This window comes from Leptosomus discolor, chromosome Z, assembly GCF_034619465.1.
Source record: "Leptosomus discolor isolate bLepDis1 chromosome Z, bLepDis1.hap2, whole genome shotgun sequence".
NCBI lineage: Eukaryota > Metazoa > Chordata > Aves > Leptosomiformes > Leptosomidae > Leptosomus > Leptosomus discolor.
In genome coordinates, this window is record NC_141419.1 from 48,841,326 (window position 1) to 48,865,526 (window position 24,201).

A 24,201-nucleotide genomic window follows, 5' to 3' on the forward strand; every position below is an offset into this window, starting at 1 on the left:
CTCTCACTGAAATCACCTTTTGAAAAACTAGATTTGAGACTTTTCTTGATTTGAAGGTTTTCCTTACATGTAACTGTCCTGAATTTAATGCAAATTTAAACTAAACAAGCAAAACTCTCAGCAGATTAGCAGTGTCATGGGAAATCTGTCTCTAAACCCAGTCATCATTTTAGATTATCTTTACAATGATACTTCCTCCAGATTGTAAAATATCAAGCAGATAAGAATCAACATTTCCACGACCACAATGAATAATTTAAAAAAATGGAACAACGATAAAGCTGCTTGTAAAAGCCACCCGTATGAAAAGAGTACATGTTTCACAAAAATAATTGTTAAAAAAAGTATTAAATCCCTGTTACTTTTCTCTGATTTTGGCTGTTTATTTATATATATTTATATATATATATATATATTTATATATATATATATATGTGTGTGTGTGTGTATGTATGTATATATGTATATATATACTGTTTTGGAATGTCAATGGGTTCCAATATGGCTGGCTAGTTTCAAGATGAACTTGCTCCAGAGGCCTAGAAAACAAAGTCATACAGTACAGTCTTAGAAAAATGCCAAAGGACAAGAAGAAATTGAGTCAAAGGGGTCACTGGAAACTATAAAGAAAGAAGTGTGAAAAGGTTTGGGTTTTTTGTTGTGCCTTGATACAAGAACATAAGCTCCTAAATGTTTCCTCATCCCTGCTATTAATACCTATTTAAAATACAACTGCACTTAGGGCATTTCAGTTTTAGAATTAATTGTCATGCCTAAGAAATATCTGCATTTCAAGGAGAATGAAGGAAAACAGTAAAGACTCTATTTTTTTAAAAAGATGACAAAAAAATTACCTAATTTTCAGACACTCAATTTTGGGACTATAAACGCTATTAGTACAGCATAGACTTATGAATGATCCTGTTCCAGATGTAACTGAGGCCTTTTCAGTGCTTTGGGGAAAGGTATCACAAATTTTATGGACATAACTGCTGTGTCCTGTCCTTGTCAGGAAGTGAGATTCTAGTATTTCAGAATCTATTCAACTGGAGCTGAATGCTTGAAAATGGAAGACCACTTGAGAAAACAAGGCTAAATCAATTCCAAACAAGACAATCACATGAGCAGCGGAACTGGGAGTAATTCAGCAGGTGACACTCAGGCTGAGCCCCAAGTGCTCAGCGTCTTCTCCAGCAGTCCTAGGAAGACTTTCAGCCAGTGACACGCTTAAGCCCCTAGAGTCAAGTTCCTAAAAGAACAAGACCACTCTTAACTTGCAAGTACTTGGTTTGCCCTTTTACAAGGGGGAATGGTGCATAAAGTTTTATTCACATCCAAGCTTTAGGCAGTCAAATACAGAAGTGTAAGTAGCATTCTGTGCTAGCACTGACAAGAGCGTAAGTGGAAAACCACTTCAGGTAAACCAATTATTTGAATTAGAGGTTAACACAATAAAATTTTGGACTGAGACTTTTTTGTGCATGTGACTACAGGGTTTGCACACCCAATTCTCAACCATTACATCTATAGTGTTTAGACCACTCTGAAAATCCCAACATTAGTGTCTGAACAGCTAGAATTACTCCCAGAAGAAAACAGTAAATGATCATAGAATTAGTTTTTTAGATGTATAAACACAGCAGCATTTAAGCATAAGCAAATCTAGAAACTGGTATGCTATAATGAAATAGCAAAACACACAAAGCTACACATCTATCCATTCTACAGCAGGAACCCATTCCAGCTTGGTCAAAAAGTGCTCATGCAACATGGCTTCACATACATGATTGGAAAAAAAAAAAAAAATCTACTGTTAGCATAGACTTATTCAGATTCCATTAGGTTAAAAAATTCTCCCCATGGTAAGGAACTGAGTCAGGCCCCAAATACTCTGAGAAAGTAATGCTGGAAAAATGTTTTATTTCACAATGTCATATCGCATGATGACAAGTCATACCTTGCCCAGCCTGGCTCTCCATCATATGCTCTCAGTTCTCCACCTTTCAAACTCATCCTCCTATCTGTTATTTGTACCATGTATAGCTGTTCCTTATTCCAGGCTACTCAGACATGCAATGCCTTCCTAACAGGCACACCATAAGTAAAACAGGCTGCAGAAGCATAAATGATGCATTGTTCACTGTCTGTGAATCTGACAGTGTGAGATGGAAAGAGCACACAAGAGACAAGCAACGTAAGTAGTTGGCAATAAAAACAAACAACTGGGAGAAATGTCATTTCAGCAGGTTGAAAGGAATCACTGTATCCAATTTCTTGGCACTGTATAAAACAATTTGGTGAGAGCCTTAAATGCCTGGTCCAACTTTGCAACAATCAGTGCGCTCAGTAGAGTTCTTCAGGCTTTTATAGTGAACGTAAGATGAACAAAAATTGTTCAACTCAGGGCTGAAAAGAGGATTAAAGTCAGAATAGCCCAATGAATTCCAGAGCCATCTCATTTTGAGAGTACTCAGCAACAGGGGCTGTTTGCGTATACCACATAGCATGCACTACTAATCCTAGTGAAATGATATTGCATTTGTTTCATACGACACAGTTCCTTTCATCTTACTTTTACAGGAGATGGTCTCAGCTGTGACAAAAACTCTGCCATCCAGGTGATAGGCAAGCTCACAAACAGAAAAAGCAGAACATCTTGAGTGATACAGAGAACAAAAACTTCTCCTGAAGAAGTGCAGTCAGTAAAGAGAAAGAGGGAGAAGAAGTAAAAGTGAAACTCTTGGAGGATCGCCACCTCCTCATCTGCACCTACCATTGGTTTCAGCTCTCTGCCCTCAGCTCCACTTCCCCGGCCAGCTTCTTTCATAGATTTCCTACTGTTCTCCACAAACTCCTGAAAAACAGTAATGAAGTAAAAAGTGCTTTCTTAGAGCAGCCTCCAAACATCAAATCTCAAGACAAAACTTCAAGGTGTAACTGCTCAAAATGTCAACAAAACTTGCTCCTCCCACTTCTCTTGCTCACGCTTGTCCACAAAGTATCAAAAAAGCCTGCCAAATAGCCACAAGCGTCTCCTTCATTTAATTCTGGAAGCCAGACACGTATTTGCCTTGTATGCTGTTACAACATTAACATTTACCACATAACACACTCCTTTATGGGAAAAGCAAGGTAGAAGGGTTTTTTGTAAAAAAAAAAAAAAAAAAAAGCCCAAAAAATCTCCAGAGATCCCAGTTATCACATCCTATCCTGTCAACTGTGTGTCATGTTATAACTCCATTAAACAGATGCACTTGTGAGATAATTACTGGCAAGGTCTTGTTGATTTGCCTAATTTCCCTCAACTCAAACTCTTACATTTTTCACCAGATCACAATCACCTATTCAGGAAGATTAGCAAAGGTGCTAATTCTATTTTATGTAATTTCTTCTCTTAAAGGCAAACATAGAATGATTTTGTCCCTTCCAATCCAATCCATTCTATGATTCTGTAGCAAATTTCAGTAAACTTTAGCTGCTGGTGTTTTGTGATATTGACTGCTGACTAAAGAAACACACAAAGCTTTTATGATTTATCTGTGCTGTCGTGAGACAGCATGCTGCATTTTACTCTTATTCTGTGCTAAAAAGAAACTCATCAGCTACCATTTTATTTATTATTTATTGTTCTTGTGGGGGACTTTAATTTTCCAGACATCTGCTGGAAATACAATACAGCAGAGTGAGAACAGTCCCAGAGGTTCCTGGAGTGTGTGGAAGATAACTTCCTGACACAACTGGTAAGGGAGCCAACCAGGGTTGGTGCCCTCCTGGACCTGCTCCTTGTGAACAGAGAAGATCTTGTGGGGTAAGTTTACTTGGAGGCCGTCCAGGGCATAGCAATCATGAAATGATAAGAGTTTTTAATCCTTGGGGATGTAAGGAGGTGGGTCAGTAAAACTGCTGTCTTGGAGTTCTGGAGGGCAGACTTTGGCCTGTTCAGGAGACTGATTGACAAAGTCCCTTGGGAGGCAGCCCTGAAGGGTAAAGGTGTCCAGGAAGGCTGGACATACTTCAAGAAGGAAGTCTTAAAGGCACAAGAGCAGGCTGTCCCCGTGTGCTGAAAAGTGAGTCAGTGGGGAAGAAAACCGGCCTGGCTGAACAGGGACCTCTGGCATGACCTTAGGAACAAAAGGAGAGTTTATGGCCTTTGGAAGAGGGGGCAGGTCTCTCATGAGGACTATAAAGAAGTAGTGAGGCTATGCGGGGAGAAAATTAGGAGACCCCAAAGCCCAATTAGAACTTAAACTAGCTACAGCTGTTAAGGACCATAAATATTTCTATAAATGCATCAACAATGAAAGGAGGGCTATGGAGAAATCTTCATCCTTTACTAGATAGAGGGGGTACCACAGTGACAAAGGATGAGGAAAGGGCTGAGGTGCTCAATGCCTTCTTTGCCTCAGTCTGTAGTAGTAGAACTAGTTGTTCCCTAGACACCCAGCCCCTTGAGCTGGAAGACAGGGAGAGGGAGCAGAATGTAGCCTTCAAAACTGAAGAGAAAGTGGTCAGTGACCTACTACACCACTTAGATCCACACAAGTCTACGAGGCCGGATGGGCTACATCCAAGAGCACTGAAAGAATTGGTGGATGTGCTCAAGCCTCTTTCCATCATCTACCAGAAGTCCTAGCTAACTGGGGAGGTCCCAGTGGACTGGAGAACAGCAAATGTGAAACCCATCTACAAGACAGGCTGAAAAGAGGAGCCGGGAAACAATAGACCTGTCAGTCTGACCTCGGTGCCAGAGAAGGTCATGGAGCAGATCATCCCGAGTGCCATCACAAGTCATTTACGGAACAACCAGGTGATCAGGCCCAGTCAGCATGGGTTTATGAAAGGCAGCTCCTGCTTAATGAACCTGATCTCCTTCTATGACAAGATGACCTGCCTGATGGATGAGGGAAAGGCGTGGATATTGTTTACCTCAACCTCTGTAAAGCCTTTGGCACTGTTTCTCATGGAATTCTAGTGAAGAAACTGGCTGCTCAGGGCTTGGATGAGCATACGCTCTGCTGGGTGAAACACTGGCTGGATGGCCGGGCCCAGAGAGTGGTGACCAATGGAGTTAAATCCAGCTGGCGGCTGGTCACAAGTGGTGTTCTGCAGGGGTCAGTACTAGGGCCACTTCTGTTTAATATTTTTATCAATGATCTTGACAAAGGGATAGAATGCACCCTTAGTAAGCTAGCAGATGACACCAAGTTAGGTGGGAGTGTTGATCTGCTTGAGGGTAGGGAGGCTCTACAGAGGGACTTGGACAGGCTGGATCGATGGGCCGAGGCCAACTGGATGAGCTTCAACAAGTTGAAGTGCCGGGTCCTGCACTTGTGCCACAACAACCCCATGCAATGCTACAGGCTTGGGGAAGAGTGGCTGGAAAGCTGCCCAGCAGAAAAGTGCCTGAGGGTGCTGATTGACAAGCGGCTGAATATGAGTCAGCAGTGTGCCCAGGTGGCCAAAAAAGCCAATGGCATCCTGGCTTGTATTAGGAATAGTGTGGCCAGCAGGAGTAGGGAGAAGATCATCCCCCTGTACTCAGCCTTGGTGAGGCCACACCTTGAGTATGTTCAGTTTTGGGCACCTCAATACAAGAAAGACATTGAGGTGCTGGAGAGAGTGCAGAGAAGGGCAACAAAGCTGGTGAAAGGCCTGGAGAACAAGTCTTATGAAAAGTGGCTACTTAGTCTTAAGAAAAGAAGGCTGAGGGGAGACCTTATTGCTCTCTACAACTACCCGAGAGGACATTGTAGAGAGAGAGGTGCTGGTCTCTTCTCACTGGTAATTAATGATAGAACAAGAGGGAATGGACTCAAGCTGCACCAGGATAGGTTTAGGCTTGACATTAAGGAAAATCTTTTCACTGAAAGGGCTGTCAGACACTGCAATATGTTGCCCAGGGAGGTGGCTGAGTCACCATCCCTTAATGTGTTTAAAGGTCGTTTAGATGTGGTGCTTGGAGATATGGTTTAGGGGGTATACTTGGTAGAGTAGGGTTGATGGTTGGATTTGATGATCTCAAAGGTCTTTTCCAACCTGAATGATTCTATGATTATGTAATCTAGATACTGTAGTGTTTAACCAAAAATTTAATGTTAAATTCTTGGCATGGTTTCCCAACAAGTAATCAGAAAAAAAAATTATGCTGAGAAGTCAAGGGTCTTCCTTTAGCTTGCACATGGGGGTACATTTTACAGGGCCATATTCTATGGTTGCCACTTAAAAACATTGTCAAGAAAATTACCTACTCAACAAGAAAGTGAAGGGCTTGAGGAGCAGAATTTTTACATCTTGGTCTCTAGCTAGGGCTAACAAGGAGTGCGATGGAACAAACAAATAACTGAACTGTGCAAAGAGCTTTGAGACAGCACCTAGGCTCCAGGACAGAACACAAAACCTGTTGTTTCTGTGCATGACAGACTGAGTCAAATTCCAGTTGCTGTGTATGTGAAAGAAGAAAAACTCCTGTGTGGTCACTGTCTGTGTGTGGGGTTGAATACTCTGATATCTCTTCCACATTCCAAGACAGGTCCTTCTAGGAAAGTACAAAAACCAAGCCTTTACCCTTGTTTTGCTTCTTCCCTTTCTGCACTGTATCATTTACAAGAAATGATACCCAAGAGTATGACTCTGTAAGACAACTGCTTATCTAACAGCCCGCAAAGATAAGCCAATACCAGTGACACCAAGGGAATGAAGCATCATTACTTATCTAATGCTCATCAGATCACACTGTTTGCTGATCAAGCCATGACAAGACAGCAAGGTAACCCAGGTTAAAAAAAAAAAAATTACCATATTAAACTCAGCTAGTGAGTTCATTCCACTGTCAAAATACCCATTTTATGGAACCATATCCACAGAGTTATAGAACAAGGGGAAACTTACCATGAGAACTTTATCCATGTAGAATTCCCTCCCAGGACTCCCATCATTGTATTTCGTATCGATGGCAAAACATAAGAAAAGGACATCAACAACCATTTCATAAATGGAAAGGAAGCAGTGAGCAACCAGGAATGCAAAAAGGCAGACAATGATGAGTGGCAGCACCCAGATGGTGTAATCTCGTTGGTAATTCAGCAACATAATCCCGGCCAAACCTGTACTGCAGACAATCAGGACCTGAAGAAGGAAACAGTAGACAACTCTATGGCATAAGCATTTTGATATTTTTTGTTTGGTTTATTTTTTTAACCTAGGTGTTTCTTCCTCTGCCAGGGCTAGAACTAGAGGTTACAGAAACTAGTGGTAATGACATCTTTACCTCCTGGATTCCCCACATCCCTGAATGTAAATGACATTTTATCTGTTGGTCCAGCATGTGCAAATCAGAATAGTTTCAAACACATCCTTCAACACAAAAGCTATTTTTCAGAGCAGATTACATTTATATCCTGCTGTCATAGTTCTACTGTTATATGACATTCCCATAAAAAAGAACTTTACCCTGTCAATTATGAAAAAGCCCAGAATGTGATGCTACCAATAAACTAATGTGCAACTGTTTTTTTGGTTGGGGGTGAGAAGAACATAGTTCTTAGAAGGATGGTATGTTTTTCATTCTGCTGGTGGAAACAGCTTTCAAGCTTGTCTTATCTCTGTCTCATCTCCATACAGGGGAAAGCACATCAGAATTCACGTGAGACACTTCAAGTAGCAGTCTCCACAGAACTACACTATGTGTGAGGCCCCAACAGATATTTCACTGGGTATCAGTTTGGTCTTTGGGAATAACAAAAGGACTAAAAAGAATTGTGGTGGCCACTCAACATTCTGAACATTTCTGAACCTATTATTCTGAACTGCAGCTAAACACAAAATTGTAAAATATGTCAGCTTTACTGTATTGTGGAAATAGCACATTGGACTGGTAGAGGAGACAGGCTGACAGCCTAGCACTGCTTTACCTCATACTATTTTTTACATGCTGCACTGTTCATTTTAACATTTCTGTCACCTGTGCATTTCTCTAATAATTTGAAAGACATCTTTTCAGGCAGATGTTTCCTAACACCTTTCAGACTCCTCCTTAAAACCACGTTATGTAATTTCATGGTCTCCCAAGTGCCTGTATCTTCATTACGTGTTTCTTTCTTCTCACATCTTACTGACTTAATTACTGGATGAAAAGCTGAACCCAGTGTACTGTGACTTAATAGAAGTAGAGGAATGTAATAAGGAAGACAGTTCAGTCCAATCAATGTCCAAATGCTTAGGCACAGGTGATTTAAGTGGATTGGTATTGATTGACTTAGTAAATAATGGCACAAAATCCTTCAAAGGATACGAATAATTCACTGGACTAAGTTTCCATAAAGTGTATCTCCATCAGTTGGAGACCCAGAAACATGACTGACCACAGAAATTATTCTAGTCTCCTTTGAATTCTCAGAGTAGAGGTAACTTAGTTGCTTCAGCTGGCAGTTCCTCATAGCAGGCTTCTGTACTACCTTCCAGTCCAATTATGTCATAAATAGTGACCAATAATGTGTCAATTTTCAACATAAACCTGCAGAGCTCTTACTAAACAGAATTTAGAGGAAATGTTTCCTTTCCTTACAATTCTAGGTTTTAACCACAAAACCAATCAAAAACATAGAACTTCCAATCACTTTTCTCTTGGCTCCCCAAAAATAAATTAATGCAAAAGGTGCCATCATCTTCAACAATTCCTTTCCAGTCACTTTTACTTAACAGAAGTGGATCATCTGTTTATCCTCCCTATCCTGGACAGTCCCTTCCTGATATGATGCAGCTAGATGTCATAAAGTGCATGCTAAGAAACAGGAATTTTAAGGCATTTTGTATTTTGGGTGCAAGCAATTGCTAAGGAAAGTTTTCTATTGTGCAGGACTGTAACAACTGTATATAGCAGACATACCTTTCCTAGAAACAGCATAAAATCCCCAACTGTGTTTATGGCAGCCACTCGCAAAGCATTTTCCACTAGAATAACAAAGGCATCCTTTGCTGAGGTGCAGAAGTTGGTGCTGTTGATAGCTGTGGCTGTGTATGCGTTCTGGGAAATGGAGATTGAAGGTTTACTCATGGAATGATCAGATACTTCAGACAGGGAGGTGGGGGGAAGGAGAGGGGGAAGATACAGCTTATGAATAAGTCACACAACTGCTATGATGTTAATAAGCAAAGATTCCCTTGAGAGTTGTTGAATCAAGCAGTATATGTACCAGCTGACAGAAGACTATACGAGGTAGAGAATTACTATTCTCCTCCTCCCTTGCTCATCATTTATGCATTAACAAGTTTATTCCAAAAAACTAATTAAACAGAATTTGCAATTTCTCTGTGGCAGGAGGTGAGCAGTGGCATAACTACAGCAATTAAGTAGTTAGAAAAAATATTCTGGAAATAGAAAAGAGTTTGAGAGTCATACAAGTCCACCAAGATAATTTCTAGATTCTTTACTACCCTGCATTCAAAGTTAGCCAGGACAACTTTCAAGGATTACACTGGGGTTTTTTAAATGCTTTCTTCCGATTTTATTTTCTATATTTCCACAAGCAAAAGAAATGAAAAACAGTGAAAAAGATATTAGAGATATTTATAGATGTACTTATCAGAGGTGGACCACAGGCCAGCAAAACCTCTTTTACAAAGGTGTCTGACCAGCCAGCGTGTTGCAACTTGGAACTTTTTTTCCACTTTGTAGATGGTGATGACCATTTGATGCAATTCAGTGCAATTTCAGTAATAGAGAAAAGACTGATGTACTATCACCCAAGTTTAGTTCCAAACTACAATACACTATGTGGCAGCCTCAGACTGCATTCTCGGGATACATATATATTATCATCCCTCACATAAAACTTGAAAATTGAAAATCTTACCTGATTTAAGTAGGTCAGGCACTTTTCTAGACACCAAAGGCAGCAGATGCAGGCTTTAAGCATACAGCGAGCACAAGCATTTTCCTAGGAATGTAGAGAATGTGGGAAAACAAAGAAAGATAAAGAGTAATACCAACTTAATCTTAAGATCTTAAGAAAACAACATTCATTTGTGTTTCAGTAACTGACACTCAGCTTGGTAACTTAAGCAGTCCCTCTCAGTCCCACGGTCCTTTAAAGACCAAATATTCCAAAACAAGACTTTCAGCCTCCCACACAGGTTAAATTAAATTATCTGTAAACATGTCAGGCCCTGAGTTTCAGTAAGAAAATGGAATCTATATCTCTTACTTTTCCTTTGAGTTGTGTATGAATATACATAAGAATCATTCGTGGTATCTTCACTAGCGTTATAATGAAAGACCCCTTTGCTACTGTTCCTAGGTGGTAGCAAACAAGGCGATTAATAGATGCCAGAATAGGAGTAAATGGCAGATTCCTTTTCTCCCTGTTGAAAAGGGAAAAAGAATAAAGTATAATGATTAGTATGGACGTAATATCATCTACAAGTGATTCAAATTCTCAATAAAATAAGATGGAAAAGGAATGTATTATCCTTATGCTAGCTTTCAGGGTATACTGTTCACTCCACACTGACAGCCTGTGCCAGTCACAATTTTGTCAGTAACGGAATAGGATCAGGAATCAGTATGTCTTAAGGGTAGTCTAACTAGAGGCTGGCTGCATTACTGCTGTTACCAACTAGTAGTTTCTATAAAACCCCATTTGATGGTGCATAGTTCAAACATTCCAAAAAAGTGAGAAACAATGCTAATATTTTTTCAGTTGGACTACTGATAAACTCACTTTCCCCTTCTCTCCTGTTTTGTCAGAGGTCTTTGTGGAGACATTGGAGATGCTATTGCTATTTTTATTTATTAGGTAAATTATTTTCTCAGATGTTTTGCATTTCTGATTTAGCTATTATATCCTCAAGGAACCAAATATTCAGCCTAAAACAAGCTATTTTATTGTAACGTGGCTAGAATATTTTTTATCTATCACGTGAATACTAACTTGCACAGTTTTGAAGCAATTCACTCTTAAAGTTTTTATTCATATTTCCTACCAAGGAATCCACTTCTATTTCTCTCACAAAGAACAGCTCAATTCAACATTTAAAAAATGGGTCTTCTTCTTTACTAGAAATATGAACATAATAATAAGCATATTAAAGGAACAAGTGCTAACATTCCAAACATATCTCCCCAGCTTGGGAGAAAGTTACTTTCATGTGAGTTTAATTCAAAAAAGATAAAAAAGTAGACTCTTTATTCCATGAAACTAACACCTGCATAACTTAAGCCTGAAATGTTAATGATTGAAATAGGTTTACCCTGTATTTTCTTCCAATTAACTTTCAGAGCTCAGGTTGGGGAAACCAAATTCTATTCCCCTTTGGGCACAACTACATAAATGGTCTGAGCCTTACACCCAGGCAACCCAAGAACTTCCTCATTTTGCAGTAAATATAAATGAGGGCAGAGTCTTTAATGCAGAACACCTTGAGGTCTGTTATTGCCCGAGTTGAAAGGAATCCATCTGGCTATGGTGAATGAAAAGTGAACATATATAAAACACTCCTCCATAGATAACTTTGTATCATTTGCTGTGGAAAGCTGCTAATAGGCAAAATAATGGGGAAGTCCAAATTAATGCCCTTTCCTTTCTGACTAAGTCATCTCCAGATGAGAATTATACCTTAAAATGAAAAAAAGGATAATGGCAGGGAGAAATGGGTATATACTAACTTAAAAGAAAATTTCTGTAATGGAATGATAGGGTACAGCTAAAAGAAAAATCATTCACCCTCAGGTGACAGAAAATACATAAACTTGCAGATGATGCATACACATTGCTAAGCAATCTGTTTCAGTGCGAAGTTATCCCCTCTCCTCTGTACTATGCTAGTTCTTTACTCAATCTAGTTTAATTATTCACAAGATTACATCCCTATAACATCTTGTAATATTTCACAGATGTATTTCATTGGTATACTGGAGGACTTTATCATTAATAAAAGAACAGAATTTCTGTCAGCAGTGTAAATTAATTCCTTGCCTTTGATATTATTTTGAAGACTAGGGCAGACAAAGAGTCAAATGTAATTCAGATAACAGCCTCAATTAAAAAGACAAACCAATTAAACATCTGTGATCTGAATCACACACTTGAAAAAGATCTGCATGCATTACCTAAAAACCTGTTTTTTAAAAACGAGACTCTTAAAGGCACATGGCAAGAATAGAGCAGTTGCTGGATATCACTACAATTTTTTATATACAATATTACTCATTCAAAATGCTAAAAGCACATACCAAAATTCACCAGCTGAACTACACGTGTATTTAGGATACTAATGCTTTTTTTTTCTTGGGGATAGCATCACTCCAACATCTTGGTTTTCCTTTCCTAAGTAAGCCACCGTTGCTAAATATCTTGTCAACATCCTTGACTCATGCCTAGCTCTTTATCCAGAGGAGTTGTATTTATACTGTTTGGAAAAGTTTTTGAGAAATCTTAAATAAAATTACTTATCTAATTTCTGAACAATGACAAGGTGGGTTTTGGTTGTTTTTTTTTTTAAGAAATGTATCATGAACTACAAGATCTAGGATGACATGTGGAGAAGCTTCATTAAACTATACTTTTACAAACCAGTATTAGTGTACTTGCTTCTTTTCCTTACCACAAATGTTGCCACAGTTCTGTTCTGCATACCAAAATGTAGTATTTCAGATCACTGAAGTATGATTTATTCTCATGAAATACTAACAAAGCACCTGATACCACTTTTCTTCTGAAAAATGTTGAGTCCTAAATGGCTAAAATAAGAACTCTTATTTTCACTTATTTAAGGTAATGGATTCACCAAGGGGAAACCATGCTTGACCAACGTGATAGCCTTCGATGATGGCATGAATGGCTGGGTAGATGAGGGGAGAGCAGTGGATGTTGTCTACCTTGACTTCAGCAAGGCTTTTGACAGTCTCCCACAACATCCTTATAGGTAAGCTTAGGAAGTGTGGGTTAGATGAGTGGACAGTGAGGCAGATTGAGAACTAGCTGCAGGACACAGCTCAGAGGGTTGTGATCGGCAGCACAGAGTCCAGTTGGAGGCCTGTAGCTAGTGATGTTCCCTAGGGGTCAGTACTGGGTCCAGTTTTGTTCAACATATTCATCAGTGACCTGGATAAAGGATCAGAGTGTGCCCCCAGCAAGTTTGCTGATGATACTAAACCGGGAGGAGTGGCTGACACACCATTCAGCGAGACCTGGACAGGCTGGAGAGTTGGGCAGAGAGGAATCTAATGAAGTTCAACAAGGGCAAGTGTAGGGTCTTGCACCTGGGGAGGAATAACCCCACGCACCAGTACAGGTTGGGGATCAACCTGCTGGAGAGCAGCTCTGTGGAAAAAAGCCTGGGAGTCCTGGTGAACAGCAAGTTGACCATGAGCCAGCAATGTGCCCTTGTGGCCAAGGCCAATGGTGTCCTGGGCTGCATTAAGAAGAGTGTGGCCAGTAGGTCGAGGGAGGTCCTCCCACTCTATTCTACCTTGGTGAGGCCACATCTGGAGTACTGTGTCCAGTTCTGGGCTCCCCAGTTCAAGAGAGACAGGGAACTACTGGAGAGAGTCCAGTGGAGGGCTACGAAGATGATTAGGGGACTGGAGCAGCTCTCCTACGAGGAAAGGCTAAGAGACCCGGGGCTCTTTAGCCTAGAGAAGACTGAGAGGTGACTTTATCAATGCTTATAAATATCCAAAGGGTAGGTGTCAAGAAGATGGGGCCAGGCTCTTTTCTGTGGTGCCCACTGACAGGACAAGGGGCAACAGGCATAAACTGCAGCACAGGAAGTTCTGCCTCAACATGAGGAAACAGTCCTTGACTTTGAGTGTGGCAGACCACTGCAACAGGCTGCCCAGAGAGGTTGTGGAGTCTCCTCTTCTGGACACATTCAAAACCAGCCTGGACATGGTCCTGTGCAACCTGCTGTACGTGAACCTGCTTTAGCAGAGGGGTTGGACTAGATGATCTCCAGAGGTCCCTTCCAACCCCTGCCATTCTGTGATTCTGCGATTCTGTGTAAATTTTAAACAATCTTAATTTCAGAGGTTTTCAAATACTAGAGACTAAAACCCCAAAGCTAAGTTTGCTGAAATCAGTTTCTTACCTCTATGAAGCAAAATCCTTGTGCCTGAAAGTTGGTAAAACCACTGCTTAATAATTACTATTGCCTTCTTGAACAGCTAGCAGATACATGCAGAACAGCCAGCATAAAGTATGCCCTGACACACAATTTAACACACAAATACAGCAATGAAATACGGAGCTTTTATGCACATATATCTTGTATCACTTTTGTACATGATCTTGTCAGAATCTGTATGGAAATGATGAAATTATGACCTTAAGTAATCTTGTGTGAGAAAGATCAATGAAGCACCGTAAAAGAATTTAAAGGGCACTGTTTTGCAATTAAAGTAATAATCAATTGCTTTCAATATTTTTAAAATCTCTAATAAGCTTATCAGCATCGTTAGCAACATAGATAACCTTCCAGGTGCGTCATGCTTTGTAACCAACCTTCCATGTCTGTAGAGTGTTCACAGGTTACAAGGCAAACAAGACTTCAAGTCCTAAAGATCAAGAATACCATCTATAACCAGCAAAACAGATTATTTTAGGACTTGATATGATTTTAAAAGAGTCAATACAATTCAAGTGCTCTCCAGCTTTCAGGATGGAAGCAAATACTCTCCCCAAAAGCTCTGTCCCTATTATTTCTGCTAATGCCATTTCTAGGCTACTTACAGTAGAGCTGTATAAATTGTCCTTACCTTGTAAAATAGTATGTCACAACAGCCCCGGCTACTGTCATCTGCTGACAGGCTAGGATAAACTCGCTGATCCAGATGAGTCCCACTACATGGTACCACCACATGTATTTCAAAGGACCTACCATCCGAAATTCAACAAATCCTTCTTCATTTGGGACAGGACTACCTAGAAATAAATGAGGGTAAAAAAGGAAATGGTGCTTACATCAACTCAGAAAGAAGGAGGCATATTGTATTAGCAGTTCGCAACTGTCCACAGTAGACCTCCTCTAGCTTTTACTAATAGTTCTAAATGTCAAGTTTAGGAAGATTGTTCATAAAAAAGACACAACTTTTGAGACAATCAGTGTAATGGCATTTGAAAAAAAGCACTAAAAACATATTCCAAGCATATTCAAAATCCCTCAACACTTCAATTTTTAGCCATGTGGTGAAAATTTCCAAAACTAATCACCATCAAGTAGCAAAAATTCTTATAACATCACAGAAGCCTGCTTAAGTCATTCTTAATTTCAGTGTGCTGCTCTGTGGATATTATTCATATAGAGGGAATCAATATTAAGCTTCATAACTCCTTACATCTAGATGTCAACATTAACTATCGATCACTTTTGTTTTCTTTATGGTAAGTCTTTATGCATGTATTTCAACAATATTTGTAGCTTTAAAGGTATTTACAGACATAAGGAGCAGCTTTAGAGATTCTAAACATAGCATATTATACATTCAGAAACTTATTGATTCTTTGCCTAATCTGAACAATGATATCATGTATTGAGACTGACAGCTCTGTTTCAAAGTGTTAACCCACACTGAGATGTTTCAGTTCATACAACAGTTATGTAAACAGCTGGCAAGATTCAGAAAAATACTGAAAGTATTTTGTGTACATGTGTACAAAATGCTTACCTCAAAAACCATTGTTTTGACTTAGCACTGATAGCACCTTCTCCATCTTCTTAGTTATGCATTTATGCTTATATAAAAAATAGTATTTTATTGTGAATAAACTGAAGTATTGAAATAATTTTTATTTTAGTGAACAAGCTTTTCCTAAGTGTAGGCTTTTTCTCATACTCAGATAATGTACACTTTTTCAGTTCTCCTATTTGCAAAGATTTCATATAACTGATAACAGTGAAGATACCAAGTGCATATAAAGCTAAAAGCACAAACTAGTCTTTGCAAAATCAAAGCCAGTTGAAGAGTTCTGTCAGTAAAATATAGTATCAGCATAAATTCTGCTACCAATTTAGTCTCTGTGCAGTGGTCTCTAACCCACAGAGTGAAGCACAGGACTGAGACTTAACTCACTTTCAGAGACGAACATTTTCTACATACAGCACAGCATGTAATGAAAACCAAAAATTTCAACAGTAACGATAACAAGAACACATGAATTCTATTACCTCCATCCCTTGCTAAGAATTGAGGCTATGAAATAAAGAATACTTATCTTGTATTATTCTGAAATAGCTCTGTGACTTGAAACACTGCTACTTTTGGATTGGCAGTAAACAATAAATTTCAAAATTCTAAGGTTTTAATAATGAATGATAGACTCTTGCCCACAACTTGCTGCAAAATAACAGACATCTCACATTTTAAAAAGCAGTTGCTAGGCTTCTCTGCTGAAGTAACTGAGATTTAGGCCCATAGGACTGACTAATTCTAGCAGCTGTTGTCAGACCCTGAACACAAACAAAGCTCTTATCTTCTATGCTCTTCACAGAAGAAGAAATTGAGAGTACTTTGGTTGTTCTCAGAGTACAGTGTACAAACAGCAGAAAGATCTCCCTAATAATCATGGTAAATGCTCAGATAATACCGGACACCTAAGTTACAAACAAATGAAAACTTATTTCCAGCATATTTACATTTTGGGAGAAAGTAATTGTGTGCAACAGCCCTTTCATTACTATGGCTTCATCTGCGTGAGTACGGGCTACAATACAATATGTTGTGAGGTTACCTGCAAGATTAGGCTAGTTTTAACCTGTTTGTTTAAAATTAGGAGGAATTATTTGAAAAATTATTATAGCAGTCTTATTAACGGAGCCTTGTGGCTTGCAACATGCCAGCTTCCATCAAACTAAAGAGCCGGCCTAAGGCACAAAGTAACATACTGTGAATGCAGACTCAAACACACAACTTCCTTGAAACAAGCATTTTGAAATCACTGAAGCAAACAAGAACCAAAGCACAATACGAGGAGTGTTTTTCTAGAGGTTGCCTCGTGCTTTTTCAACCAACTCTACCTGAAACCATACAAAAATGAAGCAGAATTTATTTAAAATAAGCCCAGTAGCTCTCACCTGTAGTACCAAGGAAAAGCAGGACTGTGATCCAGTATGTCCAGAAGAGGATAAGCACAAAGAAAGTCCAAAATGGCTGGAAGACTAGCAGCGGCAGGTGAATGAAGACCTTGCCGGCCACGTGGAACAAGGCAATGGTGAGAGCGACTCGTTTGCGCATAATTAACATTATCAATAACAAGATAACCTAGACGGAGAAGTTTCCAAATCACACGTTTTAGAGAATCAAAAAATAAGCAAGCTATCATTTTGCACAGCTAGGACATCCAAACACAGCAAATTAACACATGCTCTATCTTATAAGATCACAAGATCAAAATGTAAAACCTCCATCAGTTTCTTCTGGTGATAAATTATTTTCCAAATTATACTTCTGGGGAATTCCAATCTCATAATTATGTATTAGACCAGCTTCTATCCTCAATTATGTTTTACAAACCAGTGAAATCAGCAAGATTTAACAAACAATACAATTTAACATTTATATTTGAGCTTGGTGTCATGGTCTTGTCATGTAAGGTAGTCAAACATCAATTTTTAATAATAAAGTCAGTGAATCTGAAACGAACAGCAAGGCCTAAAGAAGATAAATTGGTTCGGGAATCAGTGTTAGTATTTCAGTTCACAATGACACTTCCGCAAACGGAAAACGTTTGGGAACAACCAATTTCAGAAGTATGAATGGTCTAAGGACTTTCATATAAACTGAGATGACTAAGTACTTCTGAACTGAGAACCTAAGAAAAATCTCGTACGTGAAATTGGATTGGGAGCCCAATATTGTACCTATTCTTGGAAGAATGTGGACATTTTACAGTAGAGGAGAGCAGCTGCAGGGTTAGGAATGCTCTCCTGACTCAAAACCAGATATTAGAGAGCAATGCCTGAAAGTAAAAAAAAAAAAAAAAAAAAAAAAAAAATCACTGCAACAGATCTTGCAACAGAAACAAACTCTTCAAAAATGTGTGCAATATAAACCTTTCACCTGAATAAATAAATAAGAGTCCACTAGGAATACAGAACAAGAAAATAATGTAGCCATTAGCAAAGCATACCGTGAAGAGTGTAGCTGAAATGGCATAGATCAGGAGAGCCTGAAGATTGTCTTTGGCTATTTGAGTCTCAACAGCACTGCCAGATATTCGTTGCTTAGCATAGAGCCACCACAGGACTCCTGTACCACCTATGTTTTAAAGGAAAAAAAAGGATAAATGGAAGATGCTGCTTTTATGTGATAGTCATACTACCTAGTACTAAAGAAACTAAACAGTTTCTTCAAGTCTAGTCTGGTACCGAATACTCAAGGGCAGTGATGCTTAATCCAACAGGAACTTGAGGAGGGAGAAGTGCTTAGCTCTCCTCTGTTGCCCTCTTCTCAAGTGGATATGCTCTTTTCACCGTCTGACCCCACAATGACCACTTGAAAAGCCTTGCAGCTCTTCGACTCTGTGTTCTAGAGTGAAGTGCATGGAAGGACTAGTTCATGGGGAGCCCTAACAATGAAGATTACAGCTCCCATTAGACAGGCAATAGAGGAACAAAAAGAAGAATAAACAGTTATATGTAGGACATATGTATATAACAAGGTAGGGAGTAAGAATTTAGGAGGGGAAACAGAGAAGAACCTTTGGATTAGGATGCAAAATAACAAGAGGAACAAAAGGAGGAGTCTGCAACTCCTGGGAAGACTAATAGAGAAGAGAAGGAACAGCCTTGATGCACCTCAGGTTAATGACACATAGCTACACCTGCATCAGACAACGTCTTTTGGGCAGTGGAAAAAAACAACAGTGAAAGGCACAGAACACCAATATAATGTGAGGTACTTTCTACTAACCCCTGTTACAAAATCCTAGCCTTATGGCCAGAACATCATCTCCTATGCTAGCTCCCTTTCCAAGGTAGAACTTTTCTCCAGCCCCTCAGGAAGATAATCTCTCCACTCAGATACATTTTTTTTTCTTTTAAGTATCCTTCTCTGTTCTGTTGTTATTTCTCAATCAGCTGCATAAGCTTATCTAGAGATCACAAGTCTTTGCTGAAGGTACTCTGTTCAGGCCTAAAACGGAGGATGCTTTTTTTGGTGTCTCCTAAACTAACAGGGAATACAGAATAAGCAGTATTCCTCACATATGACATATCCTTATTCAGTCCGTGTAACGCATGCAATTTTTTAGAACATAGTAACGGATGGCAACAAGGTAAGTCATTCAACTCTTTCACTCAACATAGTTGCTAAGCTTCTAAAGAGAGTATCAATGAAAAAAATTATCTTTTTTGCCTTCTCTGTGGTCACAGATCCTGAGACCAGTAAGCAGAAAACCCAAGCAATCCTGAAAAAACATAAAGATAGTCTGCTGATTTTTTCCCATCCCTTGCAGTCATCACTGCATGTCATCACACATCAATGATTAGATTGCTAGTGCTTCCTAATTTGATTATACTACTTTTGTTCCTTCCCTACAGTCATCCGCCCATACATTTTGGCTTAGCTACTGAGTATCAATAATAGAAAACTTCAGTTTTACAAATGTAAAATTTAAAGTGATGAAGTAAGTCTATTTTTACACAAGCTACATAATTTTGGATGAGACAATCTTTGGCAATCCCCAAGACAGCTCGGCTCATTGCACTTTCTCAGAGTCATATGGAAACACAACAAAGGTTTGATTAGAAATGCTAGAAAAGCACCTTTGCTTCCTCACTTCACAAACAGGTCTTAGATACACCTACAGAGTTACTCTGAGGACTGAAGGGGGTGAGGACTGTATCAGGGTTGTACGGGCACATCTAAGTCCTAAGGTCCCCTGAGGCTGCATAAATAATAGTCACCCTTTGATTCCTGCATGCTTGAGTATCCCCAGAGGGTGGGTATGCCATCAGACATACCCAGACTAGCTGCCTTGCTGATGTATTTGGAAGGCAGGTTAAGAACCAGGCAACGTTTACAGCTGTGTGACAAGTGCTGTGAGGAATATCCCATATTGCCTACATGGGCGGGCTCTAACAAGATAGGCTGACACAAGGTGTACCAGCCAAGCAGGGCATGCAGCAAATCTCTAAGGAGCAATGTACCCTCTGGGAGAGGACTGCAATTTCAAAGAATGCATTTTTCATGTGTCTTGCAAGGGACTCAAAGGAAAGCTGAAAGGAAATGCATGGTCCAAGATCTGTGCAGCATGTAGCTGGCCTGAGGACATGGAGCACAAAGATTAAAACCAGGCATTCAGAAACTGGGAGACAAACAAGACTTACCTAGTGAACCCAGAATGACAAGAATTGTTAAAATCCAGACAAGTACTCTTGAAATGTACCTGATTATAACCATCAAAATCATGGACAACACTGCAAAAGAAGACAAATAAAATAAGCAGAGCAATTAATTCAAGTAGAAATAGCCTACCTAGTTTTCCCACTGCACTAAGATAACTGCCTTTCAAAAGAATTTTTAGACAGGGATTTTTTTTCTGAAGCTTACAAACTCACTGCACAGATAGTTAAGGAAATTGGGCACCTCTACAACTTCTGCTTTGATACTGTTGATTAAAACAAAGAGAGCATAAATACATTTACATGGTACATTAAATACAAAACATAATGTGTACATACAGACAGATGTATTTAGACAATGACAAAACAGATAGAAAGACATGATAGTACTCAGTCTGGTAACATGAACACACCTCCTGAGGACCAGAGCGGAATTTGCACTCGAATACACTTGTCAAACAAGTGCAGATAATGTGACGCCTGTGTATTACAAAATGTCATGGCAGTAAAAAGCAAAACAAATTACAACCTTATTTTCAACATTCAAAATGAATTCTTTAACGATCTTTGTTCTTATAGTTCCACTGCCATTCAGGACGTGCATGTTAAAAAGTCCTCTACAATCTCAGCCAGCTAAGATTTAGTGAGTGGTGTGTGTAAGTGCACGCACATATTTTTGCATATACGTATTTGTGTACAGCAGTTACATGAAAGCCACTGAAACCTGGCTTTCTGAATCACACAGTCTTACTCCCTGTTTAAAAATAAATAAATTCAGCTTAACTATGAAGGTATGAAAAATATTTTTTAAATTGCCTGTATGTGAAACTCTGTACTAACTTCTGATTCTAACCAAACAGCAGCACTGCTCATCAGCCACTAGTTTTCAGATTTGGAACAGTCTCTCTACCATTATTATCAAATACTGCAGCTGTCAAGATAGAAGCATTAAACAGCTTTCCAGTTATAGTTGAAAAGATACTCAGTGGTCTTTTGTGGGTTTTTTTGTTTGTTTGTTTGGGTTTTTTTAAATGATATCTAGCAACCTGGGTTTTTTTTCGTTTTCTTTTTTCTTTTTTTTCCTTTCAACCACAAAGGCACACTTGAAGCAAAGGACTTCTTTATCTGGCACAGCTTTGCAGTGTTTCTTTCTAAACCACACACACTGCTCATATACATGGCTAGTATCTGGAGCCTCCCATTTTAGGATTTCAGATTTTATACTTGGTTGGAGTAAGACAGACTCATTAGGAAACTGATTTATATGGGCAAGTAGCATTCCACCTAATTCACAAGACTTTGTTAAAAGAGCACTTCTGTCCAGTGCAATGTGTCATTCTATAGGTCAGAGGCATTTCCCAACTGTAGAAACGATTCAGCACCTCTATACTGCTCTTCAGACAAAGCTGAGGTTTTCAAAGGCCTGAACTTTTTTAATTTTGGAGGAAGGGGAAGAAGGAGGTAACATACAATATAAATGGCCATCTAAGTTCCTTGTTTTCCCTCTGAAAGTTCTCATATCCCTGCACAAATATGTTAAATGAAACAAACTAAACCCCATACATTCTAGAACAGTGTGCTATTATGAATTTCTCACCCTGTCCTTTTTATTTGGAAAGGGTTTATTTAGACTTGGGTTGGCAGAAGATGAATATTAGAAATGGGAAAGGAGAGTACTATAATAAAAAGTAGGAGAATGGGGATGCTCTGTTAATCAACAGCCACACATCCTCTATCTCATAATCAGTGGAAGAAAAGAAAAAACAGGAATGCATATGTGTGTTGCTTCTGAATAAGTTACCCAGCTGTCACATAAAATTTTAAAAAAGCATTCTGAACCACCTTCTAAGGGCTCATTGCTACCATACATGGTTTTCGCTCATATTGTGGTTAGAGGGTGTTAACAATCTCCTAGTGCAGTACTAAGAAATAGCTAGTAATGAGAAAAACAATTACCTAGTGACAACAAGCAAAGTCCCATTATAATTTCTTTGCTGGTCATAACTCCACTAATCAGCCTGTGTAAGACACTACTGTCACTGACAAAGGTGATCAGGGCCTCTGCAAACTTGGCATAGCAGGAAATGTTCACAGGAGCACAGCGATGGAAGAATGGAATAGGTGCACTGGTGACACAAGAAAAAAAAATCAGAAAAAAAAATTACTCCTACTTAATATAAATGCCACATCAACACACAAATGAAAGGTGAATAGATGCAACCATTCTACCCTCATAACATCATAACCAGAAACCATGTGTTGAATGCACAAGTGCTGCTGGAATGAGGATGATCATAATGGGAAGTGATGCAGATCTTACAAGTAACCCTGTGAGGCTGGATGAACAGTCCAATAGGGAATTATTACCCTCCCACCCTTAAATGGCAAGGCTCAGAAAATACACGTTCCTATTTCTGCTTAAACATCTCTCATTCAAGTGTCAGGTGGTGAACCAGCAGCTGAAACAATGCCTTTCACTCAGCTTAGAATGGAACACTGGCCCATATGCGCAGCAAAAGAAATTCCAGAACGACAATACTATTCTTGCGAGCATACATTTTACATTAAAAGACATCAGCACTTACAACTGCTGTGAAGAAAAAACAATGCACTTAGTCTTTCCTCATACTAAACTTGCTCTGCTATTGAAGATTACAATCACAGTGTCTACTTTCATTAACTTTTTTAAATGATGCGCTACATTCTTTGCAAAACATGCAAAGATGCCTCTACTGTTTAATTATTCCTGAACTGTTTCGGAAGCATCCTCTCCCAAAATACTGATGCTATGCATTAAACTTTGCAGAATGCTCAGCAGAACCTGTTATCCATTATAGAAAGATACAAGAGAGCAAAAACTTCACTTTAAAAGTGGGTAATTTTGTCTTCCAAACGCTTCCTGTTAAGTAGCTGCCTTCCTTACTTATAAACTATGTCAGATGTCAAAGTGGCCTATTACATCTTTTGATCAATCTTCCCAATCACACCTCAGACACATGTTTCATGAATTACATGTTCCTTCCTGTAACCGGATCCAGTGAAAGAAATGTCTTTCATATCAAGTCAGTCTTTTCTTCTAAGCTCTGTATTTGTTTCACTTTGACCAATCTTCCTTACTTAAAAGATTTCAGTGGACTGTAGCAGCAATGCACATAATCTTTTGCAGTTTCCCCATTTCAGCTGTGACCTATAAACCAGGAATTTTCTGTACTCAATAACTATTTGTTAAGTCCATGCCTTGCCAAAATTCTAACTGTCATTTTAAACACGTAGTGAGTAAAATAGCTGGGCTTAGGCACATCCTTTTTAGGCATTGTTTTTGGGGGAAAAAAAAAAAAAAGACAACATGCTGATAAACATTAGTGTGTAATTATTGAGTACAGAATTTGGGAGAAATTATGATCACTTGCCATACTTAGGTAAATAATAGATCCTAGGTTTTTGTTTGAAGAGACTGATGATTGTAAATTATATGGTTTTAAACTTACTGCGCTGAGAAGGTAAATGCATTTGTAGATGCTCATATTGATGGTCTACTTTTGGGTAGTGATGAAGACAGCAGTTAAGCACAGCAAAGTAATTGTGAATTAGTCACAGTTGTTAAAAAACAAATTAAACCCAGAATGATGGCTGCCCTACTTAAAAGGCAGCCCATGTATCCTCTCAGCCTCTTGCAAAACAGCTTATTTTGGAATATGCAGTATACTGCCATTCATTATATGCAGTAATACTGGAAAACACTAAAATTTGAGAGGTTTATTTAATTGTTAACTGCTCCAACTTTGCAGAAAGCCTAGAGCATTTAGAAGTTGTCAATACCAGTAACAAAGCTCAAATTTTGAGCTGGGAATAGGCAAAGAACTG

General features: G+C 39.1%; 1 protein-coding gene across 1 annotated transcript in view; it reads right to left on the bottom strand.

Moving 5' to 3' along the window:
* Positions 1-515: 515 nt before the first annotated feature.
* Positions 516-24,201, bottom strand: part of SLC44A1 (solute carrier family 44 member 1) — a 68,359-nt gene continuing 44,673 nt past the window's right edge. Inside the window, exons 6-16 of the mRNA XM_086480097.1 lie at positions 22,294-22,463; positions 20,323-20,412; positions 18,123-18,250; positions 17,068-17,254; positions 14,753-14,918; positions 10,203-10,359; positions 9,852-9,935; positions 8,885-9,022; positions 6,889-7,125; positions 2,774-2,854; positions 516-539 (exon numbers count right to left, since the gene is read on the bottom strand). Of these exons, the coding sequence (XP_086336223.1) occupies positions 516-539; positions 2,774-2,854; positions 6,889-7,125; positions 8,885-9,022; positions 9,852-9,935; positions 10,203-10,359; positions 14,753-14,918; positions 17,068-17,254; positions 18,123-18,250; positions 20,323-20,412; positions 22,294-22,463 (1,462 nt within the window). The remainder of the gene's footprint in view (positions 540-2,773; positions 2,855-6,888; positions 7,126-8,884; positions 9,023-9,851; positions 9,936-10,202; positions 10,360-14,752; positions 14,919-17,067; positions 17,255-18,122; positions 18,251-20,322; positions 20,413-22,293; positions 22,464-24,201) is intronic.